General features: G+C 37.9%; 1 protein-coding gene across 11 annotated transcripts in view; it reads right to left on the reverse strand.

The window, feature by feature from the left end:
- Nucleotides 1-1826: 1826 nt before the first annotated feature.
- Nucleotides 1827-25869, reverse strand: part of PDE5A (phosphodiesterase 5A) — a 142590-nt gene continuing 118547 nt past the window's right edge. For 3 of the 11 annotated variants that reach the window (XM_027599065.1, XM_027599068.1, XM_027599067.1), the window contains exons 15-21: nucleotides 23859-23946; nucleotides 19245-19345; nucleotides 17260-17337; nucleotides 15153-15216; nucleotides 9449-9523; nucleotides 7914-7997; nucleotides 1827-6342 (exon numbers count right to left, since the gene is read on the reverse strand). In XM_027599065.1, the coding sequence (XP_027454866.1) occupies nucleotides 6205-6342; nucleotides 7914-7997; nucleotides 9449-9523; nucleotides 15153-15216; nucleotides 17260-17337; nucleotides 19245-19345; nucleotides 23859-23946 (628 nt within the window). In that variant the 3' untranslated portion in view covers nucleotides 1827-6204. The remainder of the gene's footprint in view (nucleotides 6343-7913; nucleotides 7998-9448; nucleotides 9524-15152; nucleotides 15217-17259; nucleotides 17338-19244; nucleotides 19346-23858; nucleotides 23947-25869) is intronic. The other 8 variants (XR_003520818.1, XR_003520816.1, XR_003520817.1 and 5 more) reach the window with 8 other exon arrangements.

Raw genomic sequence — 25869 nt, forward strand, 5'->3', positions numbered from 1 at the left:
TTACTGGCTTGTGTGCACGCAGTGTGAGTGAGCAGTTGTAGCTGAGGCAGTCACTGACCAGGTTTTACGCCTTTCCTCCTTGGGCTAGGCAGATCAGTGAGACCAGAGAATTCCTGAATTATAGAGAGCTGGCTGGCATATGTTAGATCAGCGTTAGATAAAGCCTAAAAACACTCCTGTTGGGTAAGGGAAAAAAGTGATAAGAAGTGAAATATGATTTTACAAGTAATTAATATCGGGGATTTGAAGGTTGAAAGCTATTCTGACAGTCTACGTTAATTGCTTCCCCCCTGCCATTTGGTCATAAAAACTCGTCCCTTACATGGCAATTTAGAAAGAGGAATCCTAAAAAGTGCCTTTGGGATTGCTGTCAGATGATTGAGAAAGTCAACTTAGTTCTGTATATTTTACACACACACACACACACACACACACACACACACACACACACACACTTAAGATGAGGCAAGCCAGAGAGAAAAATCATGCATGCCATTTAATTAGATTTCTTTTGGTTTCAAATAATTATTTTGATTCCATTCATAACTTTTGTGAACATTTGTTTTGAAAAAGTGGTTTGTGAACTGGAAACATAGTTATTGTTTGTTTTCCAAGGCTGAATATAGCCTACAGAGAATATTCTCTGTAAGTTCAAAGAGTTTCTGTTAATTTAATGTCATGTGCCTTAAAAATAGAAAATCATATCCTGACATTTGCATATATCAAACATAGGAATCCCTGTTTGCTGTGAAGGCCGCACAGCTAATAGCAAGAATGTGAATTCAAGAGAGTTGTCAAATGCTTCCTTTTTCTACAAAAAGGGGTGATGTCTCCATGGATGAAATAATGAGTATCAGTCAGAGACTTCAGACGATCAGTTATTATTTGGAGAACATCTTGATGACATGATCACTGATCAAAGAACAATAAGCAAGAATTAATTCTCTATTGATTATTTCCATTTTGCTTTTCTTTAGTTAGTAAAAATTTTTTTGAAAAGCAGTTTTATTCATTGTACCCGGTAAGGGATTACTACTTTAAATAATCAGGAACTCTGGCGCCCCCTACTGGACAGGAAATCTAATTATTTTTACATGAGCTTTCATTTCATTTCTGTCTTTAGTTTTGTGAATTAGGCATAGCCCAGATATTCTGTCTCTCGTGACGAGGGCTTCTCTAGTGGTAAAACTAAGTGATGAATCAAAAATTCTGCATTTAGTTATACCTCCACGCCTCTACATTAGCAGCTCTGAAGCACGGTGGTATCGGGTTCTGTGAAGGCCTGACATTAGCTATCATCAGATGAACTCCGGAATGTTAACAGTAAAAACCCAAACAAAACCAGACCTGCCGGGTCAGGGAAATTTTACCTCTAATGCTTCTAGATAGCCCATCTGGTCCACTAAGAATGGAATTGAGGGCTTTTACAATTAAAATTCAAAAAGAGAACTTAATGGAATAAATACCTGCTTTGAAACTAGACACATCTGGACTCGAATCCAGCTCATGCCCTTTGGCAAGTATGCACCTCCTCCGCCTTAGCTCCTCCTGCAACAGGAGGCTGGTAATAATCACCCTCCATGGAGCTGTTAGGAACTTGAAGTGAAAAAGATGTGAAAATGTTGCCCTCAGACTGGGAGCAAAGGATGTTAATACAAAGAAGACTATTACTGAGAGGAGTCTTGGTTAAGGAAAGGATTTGATTAAATCACATTTTTTCAGCTAATATGACCACAGGTTAGCTTGCCTAAAGTCTCTCAAGCCATTAGGCTCATTCTCCCTGCCTAAAATTCCCCTAATAATCACACAACACTCATATCTACTTGTTCATTCTTCTTTTTATTTTTACAAAGCATAGCAAAATGAGTAAACGGCTGACAGGTGAAGAGTTTGCACAACAGAAGACCACCCTGACCATCTCCTGATTTTATGGGCATCATAGGTGGGGAGGTGTTCCTCTAAAGTGATTTCATCATAGAAGAGTGATCGGAAATGGTTCTCATGGTGGGGGAAGAGACAAGAAATCAACATTCACAATTATTTAAAAGGACTTAAAAGCTAAACATAATATACATAGTAACTCCTTTATCCTAGTACAAAAATAGTGCCAGAAACTATATATTTGTTCAAATATATTGAAAAAGGTATAAGAATACAAATAGATATTAACAGTGGCTAGTGATGATTCATAAGGTTTTATTTTATTAAACTGTAATAGAAATTTATATTTTCAACTATTTACACTGCTTTCAATGACATTTATTAAGACATGTTTACACAGGCTTTTGAGAAACATATGGAAGAGTGAAGTGAGCTTTAATACTTTCTTCCTTGCTCCCTGTAGGGGAGCAGAAGGGGTCCAAAACTGTGTACAATTTAACAATCTAAAAGAACTCTGAGTAATCTCTACCTGGCTAGCATATGGAAAAAAAAAACTCTATATAGTAGAATACATGACTTCTTACATAAGGTGTTCTTTAAGCTATCAACAGGGTAAATGATGCATACTTGTAAGAAGACAGGATATTTACGGATGGATTCTTAGTAAGTTCCAGGTAAAGAAGGTCCTGGGGGGGGGGGGGAAGAAGGTCCTTGGAAAACTGTATATAATACGTATGTTATAGATAACAATGCAAGTGATATAAGGTACCCTATATTTTCAGGTTCAATTGGCAGGATCAGAAGCTGGTAAGTCTTTCATCTAGCCCTTTTTGCAGACGGTGGGCTCCTTGAGGTCACTGCTCTGTCTCCATGGCGGAGCACAGTGCCTGACGTTTCTCAGGGACTCAATGTAACGGCGGACTGTTGCATGTCTGATACTGAGCAATTCAATTATACCACCTGATTTCAACTACAGTCATTCACAGGGGAGGACAGCAATTTCATCTTTTCCTCTTCTCATCTTAAAATCACTCGTAAACAAAACAAAACAAAACAACAGCACAGCTTGTGATGGCCTATCAGGTGTTAGGAGTAAAATCTGGTGAAAAACACAGAAAAATTGAAAATCAAATTGGAGTAGGTCTAACATTTGTGCTCTACGCTGAAAATAAAGGCACTTTACCGCTAGGCAAGAACAGATCTGTGACCAGTTTCCTCCCAGAACCCAAGATACCCAGTATATTTTCATACACTTCCTAATCTCAGTACTCTTATCTAAGGAAACTATTCTTCACGATTAAGAAATCAGTGGTGACAATATCACTCTCCAGAGTTTGTACCTTGAGGCAAGGTACTCAAAATCTCATACTCACTAGTGATCTGCATGAGAAACCAAATAACTGTATTGTGTTTTTTCACCTTTGAACACAGGTGGGATTAGATACGGTGCTCTGTAGCCCAATATCCCACTTCTGACAGTGGTCTGCTGCCTTCTGTGACATCCTCCGTGAAGACAGAGGCTTTGCCCAAACATAATTCCTCTAGTAACACTTGTTCAGGCACACAGAGGTTAAGTGACCCCCACAAGTTCACACAGGACTGCAACTGGCGAGGGCCAATCCTGTGAAAAATATAAGGCCAGGCAATTTTATAGACATCTTTTAACAGCTTAGTAAAATAGTGGGCACTTTTTGGGCTGAAAATGGAAATGAAATGGTATGTCATTCAGCTATAACAACTTTAATCTAGAAAAAGAACAACTTCTTACTAGTTATGGGGTAGTATAAATATAGAGCAGGGGAGGAAGGACTATAAATATACTTTTTCCAACTTGGGAAGATACTGAAAAATAATATTCACGTAAGAACAAAAGCTTTGATTTGTGCCCATGTACCAGATAATCTATGTATGGAATGATTTTCCTAAAAAGTAAAAATTATTTGAACCAACTAACTGGTCTTAAAGAAGTACTCTTCTTCTATAAGAACTAAAACTTGCAATAATAGAATAGGCATGGCGCTACCCAACATCTTTTAATTGTTAAACTAGAAAAGTAAAATAAACCATTATCTAAAGGTAAACCAAACAATTTCTAATCTACTTGGATCTTCTTGCTTGTTAAAACGACACACATACAAAACCTCCATATATCTCAGTGACATATTAGATGGGTCTAAACAAACTACTAAAGTATATGATTACAGATTTTAGCATAACTGCTAAATCACAAGGTGTATGATAATAAGGTTACTAAAGACTGCTATTCTTGAAACAATTTTTCTATACTAAGGAATTATGTATGCATGCATAGGTGTATACCAGTATATAGATATGTTATTTTAGTGACAGCCTGTGTAATTACACACCAGTGCCACCAAGAGGCAACTTTATAGATCTCACCTATATGACATCAAATAAAAATCGAGTAACATCCTGAAAATACAAGTATTACAACAATTACACATATAACAACAAACAGTTGGTAACTTCCTAGACTAGCCTTTACCACTATAAAGTGATGACAATACAATTTGTTTTGCTTTTTTTTTTTTACCTGAATGGTAAGAATAAAATCACATTATGTAAGACTCACACTCAGAATTTTAAAAATGTAATGAATATGTTGAATTTTAGGCAGTTTAGAGAAAAAAGAATATGAATGGGAAACAATATGTTTAGTGAAAGTTCTTTGAGGATGCTGCACCATGTCCCCAAGAGATTTTCTAGCCAATTTAGTGATTGAAACTCAGAAGCTTTTTTTGGTGGTTAACAAATCAGACAAATACCTCTCTTCCTACTTTCCCTGAGTCCAAACATTTCCACATGTTTGCAACAGATTTTCCTTTCCTGAACCAGTTGGTCGATTCAGTATCTGTTTCTCCAATAATGAATAAATGTGTATTTAGGGTACACATGATCAGTGGGAATCCACTCAAATGGGCTCAAATCTAAGACAATGTTAACATTGTGCTAAATGTGCTAAAAGCTATGAGAAGTATCAACAACTCTAAGCTCAGGGTCAGCATTTAGTGCACACCCCCCAATTTCTGTGATTCTGAGTTGACTAGTCCTATAAATTGAAATATGGCAGTTTCTCAGATGCAAACTCAACACTCTTAAGTTTTATTCAGGCCTAAACTTTCTTACCTTCCTGCTCCCTCAATTTAATTTTTGACCCCAATATCAAGGATAGCCCTTTGCTGTTTATACAATTAAAAGTATTCTCTATACTTCCTTTGACAAAGAAAAATAATGATTCATTTTACCTTTTATCTGCAGTCATATCTCACCTCAGGTCAATGCTCCAATTATCACTTTTATTCTGTTTTCTGTCGAGACTTAAACTGTTCACTTATAAACTATGGTTTGTAAGAAAAACGAGAAGGAAGTTATTTTAAAAAGGAAGTTCAATATTCAAAACACTGACTCTCAGAAGAATCTACCAACAGAATGTTTCTCTTCACTGACAGACAGATACGGCCATTCCATTTCTGGATCACACCCATCCCTCAGTAAAGTCCATGACCATGAAGTCCGTGAAATCAGTGTCTTCTCCTAAGGTTTCCCCTGCTTTCCATCAGACAGGATAGATTGCAATGATTTTATGGGTAGTCTTTGGATAGACGTATGTACTGAAATGAAAGAGTTCTCCCCTTTGTGCTCACTAACAAAAACAGCAGATCAATTAAACAATACCTTTTCTTTACAATACTGCCTTACAGTACTTGCCATTTGTTTCAGAGTTTTAACTTTTTCTGTGAAGGTAATACATTGTTGACAAATATTATCCTATCCCCTTAAAATCCACTAGGCTAGCCCTTCTCTCTATCCTATGAAGGTTTTAAAAATCCTGGAATACATTCAATTTGCTCCTAGACTATTTTTGAGAATGAAAAGATTCCAAACATTCTTTAAAGGATTGGTAATTCAGAAAACACAAAAACAATTATTTAAAACCCCCAAGCAAAAAAACAAAAAACAAAAGCCCCCAAACTCCCCCGAAATAAAACAACAAAAAAACCACCTCAGAGCAAGAATTTAACTTGCACTCTGCAGTACACAAAATATCACAAACAGAGCTCTTATCCATGTGCTAAGAGTGAGTGGGTGTCATCGATAATCTCAGATCAGTGGCATAAAACAAATATACAGAAAATATGTAATAGTCTCCTAAAAACATGTCATGCTGTGCTCTTAAAAGTTGTGCAAAAATAAAAATACAGCAGTGGCAAAGTATACACTAAATCCATACAGTGTATAGCAAAACTAGACATACTGCTGAATGTGCCATCTGTAAACTTGAACGCGGCGTGAACGGGCCGCTCAGTTCCTCTTGGCCTGGCCGCTCTCTCCGTTAATTAGTGTTTTCTCCTGCTGTTCTGCGAGAGCCTGCCATTTTTGCCTGTTCTTTCTGCAGCCATCCAGCAAAGGGAAACAGTCCTCTGATACGTGGGTCAGGGCCTAAAGAAAGAAAAAGAAAGCAAACAACTAGAAGGCGTCCAGGAAATAAACCCTCTCACCGGGCCCATCCCCAAGGGCCCCAATCTCACACTCACTTCACCAGCAGGGCCACTGTTGGGGTTTTCAAAAGCTCTGTGAACAAATATGCAGACCATTTATGATTGAATTCTCTTAATCGGTACAGAAAAGGAGTATGTGCTGAGAGACAGAGCACACATACATACATTCCGAAGGAACCTTATGGAGCTATGATAGAGAAGATCTGTATAGAACCCACTTTGCAGGGAGACAATACATTTTGCTCTTTGGTAGTACAGACGGAAGTATGACTGCATCAGGACCTGCTTAGTTTTTGTGTTTTTCTATAAAATAGTTTTATACAATGCACTTAAGTAGACTGTATCCAAGATCATAATAAAGATTAATTTATAATTCTGCAAGGTATTATTACTTACCAATTAGAGTGCCGCCCATATTTAGATACAAAAATGTTCACTGCAGGTTTCTTTGTAATAGAGAAACCCTGAAAATAACTTTAAATACCCAACAACAGGGTTAGGTATACTATGTTACTACTTCGCAGCTTTTAAAAATATCGCAGAAACACATATGACATGGAAAAATATACATTAGGATGTATTATGAATTACAAAAAGCAAATTTGCTAAGTGAAAAAAATGCAAAAATTTCATAAAGCATATACACTAATATATTAACAGTAGTTGTCTGAGTAGTGGAATTATAATTCTCTGAGTTTTCTACAATGAGAACATTATAACTTCTGTAATAAATAATAGTAAAAGTAAAAGTACGTATCAATATTACATAGAATTTAACAAGTAAATCCATGTATACATATGAAATGTAGGGGGAGAAAAAGTCACTGAATTGTGAAATGCTTGGATTAGAAGATTCCAGGGTTTCTTTGAGTCTTGACATTCTATGATAACTCTATGATAAATATGGTTTTCCCAAATAATTAAAACTTAAAGAGGTAGTTTCCTATTTAAACTTTAGAAACAAGGATAGTGTCTACTTTCTGTACTTGGGAATAAGCATCTAAACTAGCAAACTGGATGTTTTAGGGAGAATATCTTTACCTAAAAAATAAAAATCCCAAGCCAGCAGGTGTAAGGAAATGGGAACTTGTAATATTTGTCCAGCTATCTCCTTTATATCCTCATAAAAATTTTAACAATATTAAAGCTACACTATACAATGAAAAAAAGTTGGGTAGTTTTTTTCTTTACTTAGGCCTAACCTTAAAAGAATATGCTGACATAGATTATGCACAGTATCCCTCCTTAAGGTAACACTGACATACAATTCTTTTTAGTATTCCTACATCAGTTTGCTAGAGTCTAGCACAGAGTAGGCACTCAACAGACAGTTCTACGCTGATGAATTAAAAGTTTTTGAGAAAAATCAAATATAAAATGTGTTCTTTATTCAATGCAAACACAATGTTCAGAAAAAAAAAAAAGCCTAGTGTTAATCGCTTCAATTTACTGGAGGTTTTAATTCATAACACAGTCTAAGTTTAGCAAGTCTAAGTGTTTCCATATAAATACCTCATATAGTTGCAAGCAGATGGCATCTATGAACCCAACTTGCATACTTGGGATTTTGTTTTTCTTCTCCCTGTTCATTAGATCCTGAAAATACAAACACAGAAACAGACACACACACACACACACACACACACACACACACACACACACACACACACACACACACACACACACACAGATCTGCATTTACTCAAAGAACACAATGCAAGTTGGCTCCAAAAACATGAATCACTGGGTTAGCTGAGGAAGGCCAGACACTTGCGTATCTGTCTCCTTCCTCCACGAGTCTCCTGCACTCCCTGCCAGCACCAGGCTCAGGGAGGCCCTGATCCTCTCTGCCTTTTTCATCCTGGCTGACTTTTCCCACACTACCCCTGGAATTGATCACTAATCTAGAAGTCGACCGCTGACCTAGAGTCAACCACTGACCTAGAGTCAACCACTGACGTATATTTGGAGAACACACAGCTTTGAACTGTCTATTGATGGGGAATTGAACACCCTCAGCTTTGTGGAAGAAGCCACTGAGGCCACAGCTGATTACAATTAAATTCTCGAAGAGAGATTTCTGAGTGATGATTATGCAGATGTCACTCTGCTTATTTCCAGGAGGTCATGGCTGGAGCACCAGAGGATCCCAGCACCCCATGGGAAGCAATGAGTCTGTCTCTGTGCTTGCTTAAAACGAAGGAAATTCCCCATTAGCCGTGATCATCACTCTGCTACCCACCACTTTCTAAGAAGATTCTGAGCCTCTGAATGAGCCTACCATTACATTAGAGGACAAGGAGTAATTGTGAAAGACTAGTGAGACACAGCATGTCCCCAGCTGAGGCTAAAGAGCGGAGTGGATGGAACTGTACACAGAGGGGTGGTCATGACCATGTCCCATTTAATATGGGCTCAATAAATGTCCATTTGAATTGGAAAAAAAGAAAGACTCTATGCTTCATTTTCAGGAAAAACTCATTCCAAAAAAGCCAGAAGCGGTTTAAGAATCTTTTTCTTGTCTATGAGATCCACACGCTATGTAAAAAAGGCAGTATGTATCAAAAACCTTTAAAAATCTGTGCCCTTCAACAGAGCAATTCCAGGAATTTGCCCTAACAAGATAATGAAAACTGCCACAGAAACATAGCAACACGGATGTTCATCGAAGTGCTACTGGTCCTAGTGAACATTGCAGACATGACACCAAAGGAAGTAGGTAAACTATGGCTCCGTCTATTTCATGTGATCATTATAAATAATACACATAAGAGCCTCTCTTAGAACGAAAATAGCTTACGATATTTAAATAGAAAAAACAAATTACAAAAAAGTAGGTACAATATGATAACCTAAGGAGTCTTTTTTGTCTTCTTTTATTTGCTTATGTTTTCTGTAATAAATACGTATAACTCTTTTAATAAGAAAAATGTTTTAAAAACTAAAATGAAAAGAAATTGTGTTCCTAAGATCCCACAGAAAGTGTAAGAAGTCTACCCTGAACAAGTGTATTTGAGTAATTCCTACCAATAAGGGCTCATACTTACAGCAGGCTCTATGTTGAGTTCTTTTCTCTCTCTGTCTCCCTGGTCAAAAAATTCAGTCGCTACAAGTTCTGCTATCTGAAATAAATAACCGATTAAGTTTTGGCAATTAAAAGCACACAACTCTGTAATATAGAGACTTTGAATAAAGATAGTAAAATCTATCAAAGCTAGCTTTCAACCACATCAGTAAAATGATAATAAAACAATAATGAGTAATAGAAATTATTATTTTATTTGCTTTTAAATATATGCCTAATCACCAAGCCTAGAGTTTATAACCTGTAATTAGGCAGAAAAAAGCAACATATTATTTCAACTTCAGCAATCAGTGGGGAAAAGGTAGTGCATGCCCTTCTGTATGCATATCAATGAGCTATTTGTTAAGCACCTGTTATTGCAGGTGCTGTGAAAACATAGTATCAGTATAGGGGCATACATGGTGATTGATACGCCTTTTAAATTTATTTTAATCTACATGGTCCTCCTTTTTTCAAAACTTTTCCTTATAATTTTTGTTGTTGTTGTTAAATAAGCTGGGTTGTTTATCCTGCAGTTCCCCACTATCTGGATTTTGCTGATTGCATTCCCATGATGTCATTTAATGTTCCTCTGTGCCCTGTATTTCCACACGCTGCTAATAAGATCTAGAGGCTTGATTAGATAATTTTTTTTTTTTTTTTTGACTGCTTCATAGGCAGTGCTGTGTACTTCCATCAAGAGGCATATAATGCCTGGCTGCCTCTCTTTTGGTGATATTAGACACCATGAATGATCTTTGTCTAGATCCACTAGTTCAGGGGCTGCGAAAAGGTGATATTCAAAGCGATCATTCCTTTTTCTTTTATTAGTTGAAATACAATAAAAAGGGGCGCCTGGGTGGCTCAGTTGGTTAATCGACTGCCTTCGGCTCAGGTCATGATCCTGGAGTCCCGGGATCGAGTCCCACATCGGGCTCCCTGCTCAGCAGGGAGTCTGCTTCTCCCTCTGAACCTCTTGCCTCTCATGCTCTCTCTCATTCTCTCTCTCTCTCAAATAAATAAATAAAATCTTTAAAAAAAAAAAAAAAAGAAAAAAGAAATACAATAAAAAGAAAGTTCCCCTCATCAATTATTTAGTTACCCTAAAGCACAATTCATACAAGAAAAGCAGGAGAAATGCTTGATTTTCTCCACTTTAATTACCATTTGAAAAAAAAAAAACTTGGTTCCCAAGTAACTATCAAGGATGACCAGGGAAGGTTTTGTTTTATTATTATTATTATTTTTTAAAGATTTTATTTATTTGACAGAGAGAGACACAGGGAGAGGGGGAACACAAGCAGGGGGAGTGGGAGAGGGAGAAGCAGGCTTTATTACTTTGAACTTTTAAATTTAAACATATTTAATGTATTTCGATCCTTATTGATACTCAGATTGTGCCATTTTGCCAGTGGGAACTTAATAAGTTGGCTTTGCTGTTCTTTTGACAAAACGCCACCAGTCTTTGATAACTTCCCCTGCTTTCCCATCCAATAAGATGTTCTAGGCTCATTTATACATGTCCTGCTTTAAAACTGCTATCAGCTGTTTCTTTTTGGAGCCCTTGTTCCTTTAAATTGAGGTACTTAGAAACCTCAATATGGGCATGAGGTTTGTTCATGACTACCAGGTTGGTCATTATTTTTAAGCCCTTTTATTAGAGGACGGAGCTAGGACACAGCAGAAGTTCATACAACATTTCAATTCAAATTCAGGACTACAACATTTCTGCCCAACCTTATCCACCTTTATCTTTCTGCTTACACTGATGATCCTGGCTCTCAACAATACCAATGCAATTTTTTTTTATTTGCTTTTATCCCCCATCATCTAAAACAGTGATTATCTAGGACAAATTACCACTAATAATAAGATTACGGAAAACAGTTTTAAAGCCTTTTGTTGGTAATTCCTTTTTGTTTTTAGGGTACATCCCCACTAGAGATACATGGTCAAATTATTGTTTTAATGTCACTTGGAATGAAATAGTTCCTTTCAGTATGGTTTTGCAACCAAAATCAGGTTTGTTTCATTTTACTTTCAAGGCTTAGGGATATTTAAAATTCAATTTTATAATTTTAAAAACGATTTACATGGTTCCAAAGTTAAATCTACAAAACTAGTACACGCAGCAACTCTAGCTTCTACTTCTGTTCCCTAAGTCCTATTTCCTCCTTCCCTTATAGGGAATCATTAACATTTTTGTGGTTAATCCTGGGTTTTTAAAATATGAAGCAAATATGTACATATATTCATATTTTACCCTCTTCTTAAATAAATGGTAGAGTACAATATACTTTCTCCTCTACCTTGCTTTTTTCACTTAAAAATACATTCTTGTAATCACTCCATAGTAGTATACAGATAATTCTCATTTCTTTTTACAGCTGCATAGAACTCATTGTGTAAATGTACTATAAGTTATTCAATCAGCACCCTACTGATGAGCATTTGGGTTACTTATGGTCTTTGCCATTACAAATAGTACTAAAGTGAATAGTCTTGTATAAATATCTTCTTATATTCTTTCCAGCGTATCTTTGGGATAAAATTCCTAGAATCAATGGTACATGAATATATGTATTAATAAACTTCCAAAGAGTTACAGTATTTTGCATTCCTTGTTTTCCCTCAACCTCCCCAACAGATATATCATAAAACCTTTGAATTTTGCCGACTTGACAAGAAACGGTACCTCAGTGGTTTTTTCTTTTTTAATGAAGTAGAATTTACATTCTGTGAATCGCACAGATCATGAGTTCACTGTATTGACAAATGCATATAACCATGCAACAAATGTCCCATTCCAAGACAGAGAATTCTTCTATCACCCCTGTGACCCTGCTCAGTCAGTTCCTGCTCCCTCTTTCCTCCCTCCTCTCACAATCACTATTTTATTTCTTTCACCAGAGATTCGTTTTGCCTAGTCTAGAACTTCATATAAATGGAATCACAGGACGTATTCTTTTGTGTCTGGCTTTTTTTGCTCTGTACAGTGTTTATGAGACTCATCTGTGTTGTTGCGTGTATCAGTGGTGAGTTTCCTTTTATTGTTGAGCAGTACTCTGCTGTGTAAGGAATATACTACAACATGTTTAGCTATCCTCCTACCGATAGATGTTTGGGTTGTTTCTAGTCCTGACTATAGTAATCTCCCTTATCCACAGTTTTGTTTTCCATGGTTTCAGTTACCTGGGGTTAACCACGGTCCAGAAGCAGATGATCCTCCCTCTGATATATGGTCAGAAAGGCAACAGTAGCCTAACACTACATCACAATGCCTATATCATCCACCTCACTACTCTCGACTTTATCATCTCCCATCATCACAAGAAGAAGGAGAGTGCCATATAAGAAGAGAGAGAGGGAGAGAGAGAGACCCCTCCGTCATATAACTTTTATTATAGTATATTGTTATAATTGTTCTATTTTATTATTAGTTATTGTTAATCTCTTATGGTGCCTAATTTATAAATTATAATTTGTAATTTATTTTATAATTTAAAATTATAATTTATAATTTATAAGCTTTATCATAGTTATGTATATATATGAAAAAACATAGTGTATATATATATATATATATATACATATATATATAAGGTTTAGTCCTATCTGTGGTTTCAGGCATCCACTGGGGGTCTTAGAACATGTTCGCCACAGATAATACTACTACATTAGGAATACAGCTGTTATGAGATTCTATACAAGCTTTTTTGTGTCAGTCAAGTTTTATTTGCAGTTTTTCTTCTGAGTGAGGTTCTGAGCACCTCTGCAAATGAGTAAGAGCCATTTACATTCCATCAACTTTTTGTTCAAAATTTTGGCCCATTTTTCTGTAGTGTTCTTCTTTTTCTCCTCTATTTTTTACAAGTTCTTTAATATTAGGTGTATTAACTATCAAATAATTTGCAAATTTTTTTTAGATTATTTATTTATGTATTTGACACAGAGAGACACAGCGAGAGAGGGAACACAAGCAGGGGGAGTGGGAGAGGGAGAAGCAGGCTTCCTGCCGAGCAGGGAGCCCGATGTGGGACTCGATCCCAGGACCCTGGGACCATGACTTGAGCCGAAGGCAGATGCTTAACGACTGAGCCACCCAGGAGCCCATAAGTTGCAAATATTTTTTACCAGTTTCTCATTGACTTCTACTTTGCTTATAGTGTCTTTTGCTATACAAAGTTTGCTTTATTTTTTCATTTTTATGTAATCAAATTTATCAGTCTTTTCCATTGTTTTTGCATGTTGAGGCACAGTTAGGAAAGTTTTCTTACTCCTAAGTTATAGAAGAATCCATAGATGTTTTTATTTAGTACTTCTATGGTTTAATTCTCTACTTTGAACTCTATGCTCCATTTGGAATTCAAGTGTGCAAAGTACATCCAATTTTGTCTTTAGCCATCTGGTTATGGAAGATGGGAAAGTCACCCTAAAATTATTTCATAAAAAGTCCCTCTTTTCCCCCAGTTATTTGAAATGTTATCTTTATTATATACTAAATGTTCTATGCAATTCCCAATGCTGAATTTTGTTCCACTGATCTGTCACTGATACCAAACTATTTTAATTCTATAACTATTAAATTATATAATTTAAGTATTGTGTTTTTTAATGTCTGGACCCCCAACCTCATGGCTCTACCTTTTAATTATAGAACTATTTTAATTCTATAACTATTAAATTATATAATTTAAGTATTGTGTTTTTTAATGTCTGGACCCCCAACCTCATGGCTCTACCTTTCTGGGATCTGATTAAGAAGAAAGGGTAAATGAAAAGACCAATTCTTCCCTCTACCATCCTCTTCCTTCTTTGGAAATGGGCAGATAGTCCCATTTATTACAGAGCAGGACAGTGTGTGAAGACCACCTTTCCTGAATGCTTACAGCACGGTACAGCTTTGGCACGTGGAGGGTACATTTCTGATCTTGTTTTTCCAGTATGTGTGTTTTGTGGGATGAACCTGTCACTGGGCTCCGTGACTATGCAGTGCCAAGCCCTGACCAGCAGCAGACTGTCAATAGTCCTGGGGAGTGCATTTAGGATTCAAAATGCAGTCTCAAAAAAGCAAAAACACAATATACACATCATTGTATGTACAGCCATCCCTTTTCTGAGCTGAGGGCCTTTTACTGCCTCGGCAAAATGTTTTACGGCAGTTACTTATTTAGAGAGAAAGATATATTTCTAGCCTTCCAGCCACAGGCCCTGATCACATCCTTCCTGACACCTTATATCAACATTTCCTATATTTATAAGCCCCAGGAAATGTTTAAGTTCTACTCATTAATGCCTTCTTAGAGCTGAGGTATAGCCTGGTAGGCTAACCATAAAGAAAAATCATAAAAAGAAAAATAATTTGCTGCTTCTATTTTTCAAGGTTATTTAAGGTTATGTGCTAAAAACATTCCTAAGTGAGCCAGAAGTACTGGAATTAAAGATTATCAACAGCTAGATTTTTGCTGTGTTAATATAGATGCTCTCTTAATATATCTTACAGATCTTAGTAAATGCTAAGGAATCTTCTAAAAAAGAAAACCTGTTTATGTCCAATTATCTGCTTTTAATACCACTTAAAAATTAGATAAAAAGTTCCACAAATACTTCTGAGGCCAACTTTAGAATACAGACTTTTCTTCCTTTGACTTTTTAATCCCTGCTTTTACTGTCAGCAAGCCACATACCCGTTGTTGAATAGGCCAGGGTTTGGTAATGGCAGAGAGATCACAAGCTGTCATCAGCATCGCTCTGTTAAGGGAAGAAGAAGTCCAAGGCTATGATTTACTTTTTACGCAAATATATACTCTCAGTAAATAGTTACTGGTAAAAAGGTTAAATTAAAGCCCCCTAAACTATGAAGACAGCAGCTTATAAAGACTAAAGAAACAGAAACAATTTCTTTGGAAGCGTGGCTGATTCAGTGATAGCAGTGTCACCATTTTGGTTGCCCATTGAACTACTGGAATTTGCCCTAACACTTCATTTAGCTCCAGATTGGCACGGGGAGAGAAATCACTAACCTCTGGGCAAAAACTTGCCTGCTGTTACTATATTTTTTCACCCTGGTATCCCATTCCCAGTGATAGTAAGATGAAAACACACTGATTACTAATAATTAGCCATTAAAGGATAGCATCAGATATCCTACTGATGGAAGTCCTAGGAGAGCAAGAATTATGGTGGCTCAACCCAATGCTGAACTCCGCACATGTAGTGACTTCTATGTGAAAAGCTCCGACTTACAAACAGTGTCTGCCAGAGAAAGAGGGAAATGAGAGGACAAATTTCGTCTTTCTGTTGTCGAGAGAAGTGAAAACCAGGCTGGACTCTGGCGTCGATGACAAGGTGCTCTAGAACTCACTAGCAGAACTATCATATGACAATGGTTCTGTACTTAGCGCAGTGTTTCCCATGTTGGCTCCAGATGCCTGTTTGTAATAATTTTGTTTGAAGGAACAGGCAGAAAGGCCATCACTGTAATACAGAAACACTTGCAGTGAAGGACTGGATCCCTCGTCCCTGCAGGGAAACCCAACCTAAGCGCACGTTCTCCTTAAGTATGTGAGGCAAAAAGAAAGTGGTTTTCTGCTGCTATTTGACCTCTTTCCACCAACTCTCTTGGAGAAGTGAGTGCACCAGAGATATTTTTAATCACTGTGTAAACCCACTGTCATGAAGGATTTCAGTGCTTGCTAGTATAAACTGCCTGCCCCAAAGAAGACTATGCCCCTCAGTGAGCTTCACTAAAATCTGAGAAATGAGCGCGTCTGGTGGCACTGAGCTCTAGAGCTGTGAGGGCTTCTCGGCAAGTGGTCCTCGGGTAGGACTGAGCGGCGGGGATGGGCGCAGACTCGGAACTGCAGCTGGATTTCTTTTCTGTTATTGGGATAAACTGTTCACTAACTACAGTAGCATGTCTGTACTTTTCTTTTCTTTCTTTTTTTTTTTTAATTTTTATTTTTAAGTAATCTCTACACCCAACGTGGGGCTTGAACTTATAACGCCGAGATCAAGAGGCGTGCTCTACGGACTGAGCCAGCCGGGCACCCCTACATATCTGTACTTTTCTAAGGCACTGTTATGAAAAACATTTTGAGGCTACGAAGTCAAGCATGATTACGCAGAACAGAACAGCGGGGCATTTGCGTGTTGTTTCCTTAAAATTTGCATCTTCGTTTGAATGCTAAGTAATATCAATCCATTTAAAGAAATGTTGATTTCAAAATTATAATAGCACTCTCCTTGGTGTTCTGAGTCATTCTTTTCATTATGATTGACCGCTTGTTCTTTGTTATGGATCCAGTTCTTGCCATGGCAAAGGCAGGAATACTAACAGCAAAGGGATGGTATCTGCAGCTAGAAGGAAGGGGAGAGGTGTACAGGGGAGGAAAATGGAAATTTTGACGTTCTGACTGGGCTACTCTGCCATCACTCAAGAGAAGTAAACACTTCACAACCACCTTCTTGTTCCCACAATCTTTGGGATGCTATTTTCAGCTATTCCATTCCAAAGAATTGGGAATATGAGCAAGGGAACCTTATAGCTTTGTATTGATATTCCACCACATTTTAAAGGTCCTTCTAGGACAAAGGAGTGATTTATTCACTTGCATTGGCAAATGCATTTCTTTTCAAATAAATATTCAGATTCAGCCCTTTATACAACACTTTAGAGAATTCTAACAGCCTCTAAGATCATCCCATCGTAACAAATAATTGCAATAAAATCTGATAGTGATAAAATTAATTGGGTAGCAAAACTTCAGCTTTAAGGACAATAAACCTACTTACAAAAACAACTCTTTTTGATGAGGATCTTCCAAGTTGAATTGATTTTTTCTTATAAGTTCAAAAAATTCTCCTCGTCTCCTTGAAAATAAAGAAAAATATTTGGTAGTTATGATGAGCCCCCAGGCTCTTATTTCTTTGGTTCACAAAGACTCAGAGTAAATTTTTTTGGAAAAAAATCTCTAATGGTTTTTTCCCATCTTAGAATCCAATACAGAAATCATCATTTAAAAAACTAAAAATATCTCACTTTCTTCCCTTCCATCATTTTCTCTGGGTAAAACGGAATATTTTTAAATTTAAATTATTTTTAAATTATTATTTAACTATGGATCAGAAATAATGGTAATTTCAATTCTTTTTATTATTATTTTGTTATGTTAATCACCATACATTACATCATTAGTTTTTGATGTAGTGCTCCATGATTCATTGTTTGTGTGTAACACCCAGTGCTCCATGCAGAACGTGCCCTCCTTAATACCCATCACCGGGCTAACCCATCCTCCCACCCCCCTCCCCTCTAGAACCCTCAGTTGGTAATTTCAATTCTTAAACATGATTTTAAAAGAAAATGAAACAATACAAGTTAAAAACCTGATGCCAAGAATGACTTAAGAAATTTTAAGTGTATGGCATAATCGGATCTACATGGCTTCATTTTAATTTCATTTATCTTACACATTAGGGTATAGGGTAGAAAAATGTTCATAACAATTACTCTATGTCAGTATAAACTGGCGAAAGCCTTCTGAAGCAAAGACCAAGTAAAGTGTCCACTGATATTCACTCTATGTGCCCAGCACCGTTAAGCATCTTGGGAAGTTATAAGGCGTAAGTCCTTTGGACAATGTTTAAAATCTAGTCGGAGACACAAAACAAACATAAGAAAAACTTATATAACAAAACTGACTGTACGTGATTTGAGTACCAAAACTGAAAAATAGGTTTTTCATAAGGGTTCAGAGGTGAGACCCATGTGGCCTGGAAAGGCTGGGAAGTCTTTGTGGTTATAGATATTTTTAAAGTCTTGGTAATCTGATAATCTTAATTCTGCAATCATTTGACATTGACTGAAGTTTGCTGTATTTTCTTTTACCCTGATTAAAGTGCTCCAAAACCCAACGATGCAGACCCTTTTAGATGTGGTTACTTTCAGATGTACAATAGTGGAGGTCTGGAATGTGATGTGTGTCTCTTTGTTTGTTTTTACTTCTCATCAGAGTGGTTAAAGCCATGGATGTGAGTCTCTGTGCAGAGGGAGAGAGGGTTGGGCTTCACGGAAATCCCATGAGGGTGACCACCAGACTCTCCTCACTCCTACATGTGCAGCAAAGATCTTGGTCTGCTTGTGGGAAACCAATACCTGCCCAAAGGCAGCTAAGGCTTTTCTCACTTCTAGAAAGGCAGTTTAATTATAAGTGAATGCATACACGCATGGCAAATACTACTCTAATGCACACTTTAATTTTTGAGTCGGCAACTTCACTAATTAAACTTCTACATTAATACTCTTCTGCCAGAATCAAATAAAAAGAAACAAGATTTACTTCTCTGGCACTTAGCTCCTTTTCTTGCCCACCTAGGCTTAGATTACAGTATAAAGAACTGTAACATGGTCAGAAGCTGGGGGAGTGAAGGAAAGGAGGAAAAGCAAACAGGCTATATAAACTTTAGGTTGCACAACCTAGCTTGCAATGACCGTGGGATGGTAATTTACTTTGTACATAGCTTCAGAGACATAGCAGTAGATCAACAGCACAAATAACTCTGTATTCTGTAACTTCTAGCATTAAGTGGTAAGTCAAAGGAGGAGACTTTCCTGGCTTCCTCTAAGAAACCGTTCCATAGTTTGAAAAACAAGACATTTGACTTGCCAGGACATTTGTCTTTATAATCTAAAAATTTCCCAACGTGCATTTTAAAAGTTTGGAACAATGCAAACACTTCCAAGACCTATTTATCTCAGAATATTACTTAAAACTTACTTAATGTACAGTGCTAGGTCTGTAGCTAAAATAGCTTGCTTGATCATTTTCAATGTGGTCTTATATTCTTCAATGGAGAGGCCACTGAGGATCTGATTGCCCTTTATAAAAAAGAAAACCATCATTAGCACTCCACCTGGAGAAGCTGCTGACAAGAACAAAATCTGAAGATAGAGTGACATATCTTAAACACACGCCTAGTGTTCCGAACTCATGAATACAGAGGACACCTGCCTCCTTAGAGTAAATGCCATGAAAGGATGTTTGCCTTCCATGCTCCCACCACCACATTGTCTGATAAGGAAAGACAGCTTCATAATGGTGCATCTGCCTACACATGCATGTTTTTCCAAATCTAATACCCCTTGGGTCTTAGTCCAGGCCTAAAATCTAATAACTATATATCTTTGTCCTTTGGGCAGGTGAACTGCTATAATATAACAGCAAGAGAAAGCTTTGAAAAATCAAAGCCATATTAGTGGACATGAAGAATGGAGTAGTGAAATCTTTACATAATTGATTATTAAAGAAATCAGTTCTCTATGGTTTTTGTAATAAATCCAATAACCTTTTTTTTTGGTGAAAATTTATATAATTTAACTTAATACCAAGAACAGTGTTTATTCTTTAGGAACACGTCAATATGGATGGGTACAGGTCATGTGCTTACTGGTGATAAAAAGCAAACATGGGTTGAAATGTCTCAAAGGTGGCTAATCCAGCTGTAAATAATGGAAAATTTTTGCTATATAAGCATTTTTTAAAATTTCTTGGCTGTAATTTAAAGCATAGTGGTTCTCTCATCTTGAACTACAGAAAACATTCCTTGGGTACTCAGAATATCCTCAAAACAGTATCTGTAAATTAAGTCAGATGTGCTTCCTAAATCTCAGGTCCAAGAAAAAAACTCAGAGATGTAGGAATGAGACCTGGAGGCAAAGGATTTGTTCTGAAGACAGGGAAACTGCTGAGTGCCGGAGGCCAGGGCCAAAATACTGGTTCGAGGGTAACTAGATGACAACATTGTGGTGTGTATCTAATTAATGAATCTGTGATGGTAACCATACACATTGTTTTTAACTATGAAATCATTTTAGATTCTAGGCCAGAAAGAAAACTATTTAGAAAATAACTCCCTATACTTTTATTTAACATAAAACAATTTCAAATGGAAAAGGAATTATCTTTTGGGGTTATATTTTTATTTTCCCTTCCAAAAACATAAGACTGTAAATTCTTATGTTTTGGTGCTTACAAAGACAATATATACATGGTCTTATACTTGGAGGCCAGCTATATATATATATATACAACCAAATTTCTTGTGAGTTAAGTAATGACATGTTACTTAGTAAGCTGTTATTTAATAACATGGCTACCTCTGATAGGGATATTGTTAAATATGCTTTAGAAAAAGGTTAGCACGTTTTCTTTCTTTGAAACTGAACAGGATATTAAAATGAAAGTTTTATATTTTTATTTTTATTTATTTTTTAAATTTTTTTTAAAGATTTTATTTATTTATTTGACAGAGACACAGCGAGAGAGGGAACACAAGCAGGGGGAGAAGCAGGGAGCCCGATGCGGGGCTCGATCCCAGGACCTGAGCCGAAGGCAGATGCTTAAAGACTGAGCCACCCAGGCGCCCCTGTATTTTTAAATGAGGCACAGAGATAGCAAATCCCAAGGAAAGTACAGATGTTTCTACTACCACACAATATATAATTCCTGGAAAGTCTCCATTCTGAAACACTACACACTAAAAATAACATGGTTTGTAGGGCAAATAGTGTTGGGGCAGATTACACAGAACCCGTGCAACTTTATAACCAGAGCGTAAAGCAGACTGAAGATTCGTGCATCTGGAGGTAACCTGGACAGTTCAGGCTGGCCACTCTGGAGGCCCTTCGAGAATAGTCAAGACACACAAAACAAGGGAGTGGAAATGCTGGTTTGTGGGGGCCCAGAGACAACGCGGATGGGACTGGATCACTGAGACGGCGGGGCTGCTTAGGCGGGCACCGAAGGAAGAGCAACCTCCTCGGACCCTAAAGCGAGCAGTCCAAAGCAAGGGAGCACACCTCAGGTGCAAGTGACCATTTTCCACATTCTTGCAATAGGACAGAAAGGGTGTGTGAGCAAAAGCCAAGCGGAGGGATTTTTTTCTCTTGCTGAAGGTCAAAATTCAACTCCCATAATTTTGGTACCTTACCCGAGAATGTGTGTAGGAAATACAATTGTACACTTATGCTAATGTCATTCAAGCACCAAGGACACATGAACTAATTCATATTAAACAATCACATGCTTTAGCAATCTGTATGAGAATTTATACTGAGGTTACTGAATGAGGTTACTGAACTGGTTGTATAACTCTTTTTTATAAAAAGATTATTATTTATTTATTTGACAGAGAGAGATAGTGAAAGCAGGAACACAAGCAGGGCGAGCAGGAGAGGGAGAAGCAGGCTTCCCGCTGAGCAGGGAGACCCATGCGGGGCTCGACTGGGATCATGACCTGAGCCGAAGGCAGACGCTCAACGGCTGAGCCACCCAGGCGCGCCTGGTTGTATAACTCTCAACCCCTCACCCCACACTGAGATGTTTAGGGAGAGGTGAGATCCTGTTCCCTGTCATCTCAAGTAAGAGAGGAACATGAAGTCCCTACATGTGTCTCCTGTAGTGTAGGGGGGGTGGGAGGGGCCACAGTGGTCTCGTGTCTAATATCTGTCTGGAAAATCTAAAAGGCAAGACCCAGGCTAACTAGCCACTCTGACTTTGGCAGCAAAGGAGAGGTTACTACTTGCATTCTCTGAGTTTTGGAGGCGTGGGGTTGATTTCTGCCCTGTCCTTTTCAAGAGGACCTCAAAGAAGGCTAAAGTACCTTAGCAGCAAGGAGCTCAAAGTGAGCAATCCGATTTTCAGGAGCTGAGGAAGGAGCCATAAATAAAGCAGACAGAGATGATCATTCACATTAAAGAAACATCTGGTAGAAAAACCCCACAATGAGGGAGCTTGGCAGGGATCATGAACTTACCCACAAGAAAATAATTTGGTTTAAACACCTACCAGGCCCAAAGAGTGAGACACTCCTAACAGCACCAGTCTGTTGAGAATGTTCTTGCCTGTTTTCTTACCCATTTCCCCTTCTTACTCTCCAAGTCCGGAAGGGTAGGAAACTACATGGGGGTTTAGGAATGAGGAAGGAGTTAGAAAAAACACAAGGTAGGGATGAAAGAAGCCAACCAGAGCAGAAAGGGGAGAACCTGAAACTTTAAACCAAGTCCAGAATCTGGACTATTACACAGGACTGGACATTTTGGTTTCTAAATTGAGACCTGTATACTATATTTTGGGACTTAAGGTAATTAGAAGGCTTTTACTTAAAAAGAATGACCAGAAAATGGGGTGCCTGGGTGGTTCAGTCTGTTGAGTGTCCGACTCTTGATTTTGGCTCAGGTAATGAACTCGGGGTCATGGGATTAAGCCCTGCATCGGGCTAGCGCTAGGCATGGAGTCTGCTTAAGATTCTCTCTCCCTGGGACGCCTGGGTGACTCAGTCGGGTAGTATCTGCCTTTGGCTCAGGTCATGATGCTGGAGTCTCAGGATCGAGCCCCACATCGGGCTCCGTGCTCGGTGGGGAGTCTGCTTCTCCCTCTCTCCATACCCCACACGTGCTCTCTCTCTCTCTCTCTCTCAAATAAATAAATAAAATCTCAAAAAAAAAGATTCTCTCTCCCTCTACCCCCCACTCCCCCCACATGTGCATGTGCTCTCTCTCTCTCTAAAAAAAAAAAAAAAATGAAAGAAAGAAGAGTGACCAGACAAGTTATAGGCCTCCCAAGTTTTGTTTTAGGGCTCAGAGAAAAACTCGTCCTAGCAAGCAAGCATAAAAAGATGGAGGTAAAATTGCTTTAAGATTATATACCATGCATTGTGCCTCTTCCACATAATAGTTACAACTTTCACTTTTTTCTTACATAAAGGTAATACATGCATATAGCAGATAGTGTGAATAATGAACAAATCAAAATGAGAACATAAAAAGTATTAACAATTTAACTATACAAAGACAACCTTTGTTAACGTTTTGGTGTACATTATTTTACTTCCCTTCACATAAATTTGTCTAGTGTAGCATATCATATGCTTTTTTACACTGATAAATATTCATTTAACCGAACTGTTGAATAGCTCTATTCCTTAACGCAACAGTTTGTGAGTGGCCAGAAGATTCAATAAAAAGAGGAACAGGCATGGTTTTGTGAAAGCAAACCTTTGAAAGAGCTGTATAAGCCACTTCGTTTGACAAGAAAAAAAGGAAAATTAACTGCGAGCCATAAAATACTAGTTTTGTTTGTTTCTAGTTTGCAAAAACCAAATAGAGGTGAGGAACCAGATACCCTTTATCAGGCAACATTTAGACAGTCTTGGTTGTCTAGAGAAGCGAGGCTGGGAAGATTTTAAATGTTCTGGCTTTGCCTTCCTTACCCAAAAAGGAATAAAGCATGCTCAAGAATTTATGGTGCTGGGAATAAATCCAAAACTTAAAAATAAAACTGAATTTATAAAGCTTTCTTTTAAAATCCCACAACCATAAAGTAGGTACTTACTGGACTATTAAGAATCATCAGGCACTGGTCAAAATGATGATGCTCCATGATTGAATGGCAGTAGAGTTGAGCAAGTGGGTGTTCACTTCTGAAAAATATTTTGTTGAAGAGAGGAAAACAGTTTAAAAATTACCCATTTCCCCCACATATCAGTTTTTTTCCTGTCTTCTTAATGCTAGTTAATGAAAAAAGAGGCTACTGCACAAAATTAACCAACTAATAATTTTCTCTTCTTTGGCTGAGGAAAACAGTGAGTTAATCTCTGGGGAAGACAGAGTCAAGTTGTTTTCAAATACCAGTGTAACTGGTACCAGTTCAAAGTACGAACGATTTCACTGGTTTTAATACTGATAAAATAGTAGAAGGAATGAGGACAAAGGACTAATTCCTCTAAACATGAAAAAAAATCTCTGAAGTACTTGTAACCATTATATTTTTCAATTTCAAAACTGCAATTAATTTAAAATCCGAAACAAATGTCGAGCCAGTCTTTCCTCTGAAATAAGGCTGAAGGTGAGTGTAGTCACACGTGCCTACATCCCCAAAAAGACTGGACTGAGATGGACTGATCAGGCGCGAGTGCTGAAAGGCACAGAAAAGGGGTATAGTCGGTGCACATCCCCCTTCGAAGGGAGGAAGCAGACAGCTGAGTCAGAACAAGTGCCCCATGTGGAATCCAAGTTATTTCAGTGTAGGATATCCCACAAGCTTGTTAATTTGAACTTGGGGAAAATGGTAGAGACCATTTGGCTGAGTGAAAGGAAGGATACTCTACTCAGTTCATTATATGTAACAGGGCAGTCACAAATCAAGTTCTAAAGCATGACAAGCACAGTCCTCCGCCTCATCTTCTCATGACCCTTCACGTGTGAATATGAAGCACCATTTTCACTATTTTTTTCTTTAAAGAAAAAGTTAGAGTTCCTGCAAGTCTCTGTTTCTCAAATTTACGAATTGTAAAGTACAACACAAGTGTTTGTTAATACAGTTGACTTGTTATTTCTTTATACTACTATATGAATCGATAATTTACGTATTTACTTTGAAGATAGAGAAGCTGCCCAACACTAAAGGAACGGAACACAGGAAGAAACTGAGTAGAGTAAGAGATGCTTAAGGGAAAACAGAAACAATAAAAGGGAAATAAAGGTAAGAAAATTGGGAATCTCATCTATTCCTGTTTAATCTCCCACTGATACTGCTGGCCCCCAAACCTCCATTTTTTTGTGCTGTTGTAACTTTTCCCAAGTTAACTCCTGCCTGTCTTCTTTGCTCCTTCCATGTTTAGTGAGTTGTATGATGGACCAGATACTGTGCTTATCATTGGACAATGGGAAGACAATGGATGGAGTAAAATGAGAAGATTTATTAAAAAAAAAAAGATAAATTTGCTGGAATCAAAACTGGAGACTACTGGAAGTTAGTTAGGAGACCGCTGGGAAGATAGTAGTCCCAGTTCTGGTAACGTCGGTGCGAGACAGCCCGGAGTCGGGTGACGGAATCCCGCCTATCGAGAAGCAGTTATTCAAAAACTATTTAGGAGGTAGGAGTTGGCAATGAATCCCGAGGTGGGGACCCAGCAGGGATATTCCTGGGGGGAAAGTATGCATGCCAAGTGTATGCCCTGTCTTATACCGACAGAGGAAAAATGGGAGAGAATGATTAGGGATGGGAGGTGAAGGAGGGAAGATGTCTAGTTGAGTGTTGGATCTGTTGATTTTAAGGTGCCCGAGGTCCACCAAGTGTTTAATATAAATATCTGTACTCGGGTCTGGGCTGGAGATGCAGGCTTGGAACACATCAACTGTATACGGTACTAATCCACGCCACGGGTAGTTGAGGCGCTGCTGAGTACTGGAGGGCCCAGGGCAAACAGCATGATGGCCTCCCTCTGCCGTCTGCCTTGTAGTCTACATTCTCTACTTTGGCCAGTGCCTTTTCTCACCATTCGGACTAGCTATGCTAAGGTCAACTTCAACATGACAATTGCAGCCTTCCCCATTCCCTTCAC

The sequence above is a fragment of the Zalophus californianus genome, chromosome 2 (assembly GCF_009762305.2).
Source record: "Zalophus californianus isolate mZalCal1 chromosome 2, mZalCal1.pri.v2, whole genome shotgun sequence".
NCBI lineage: Eukaryota > Metazoa > Chordata > Mammalia > Carnivora > Otariidae > Zalophus > Zalophus californianus.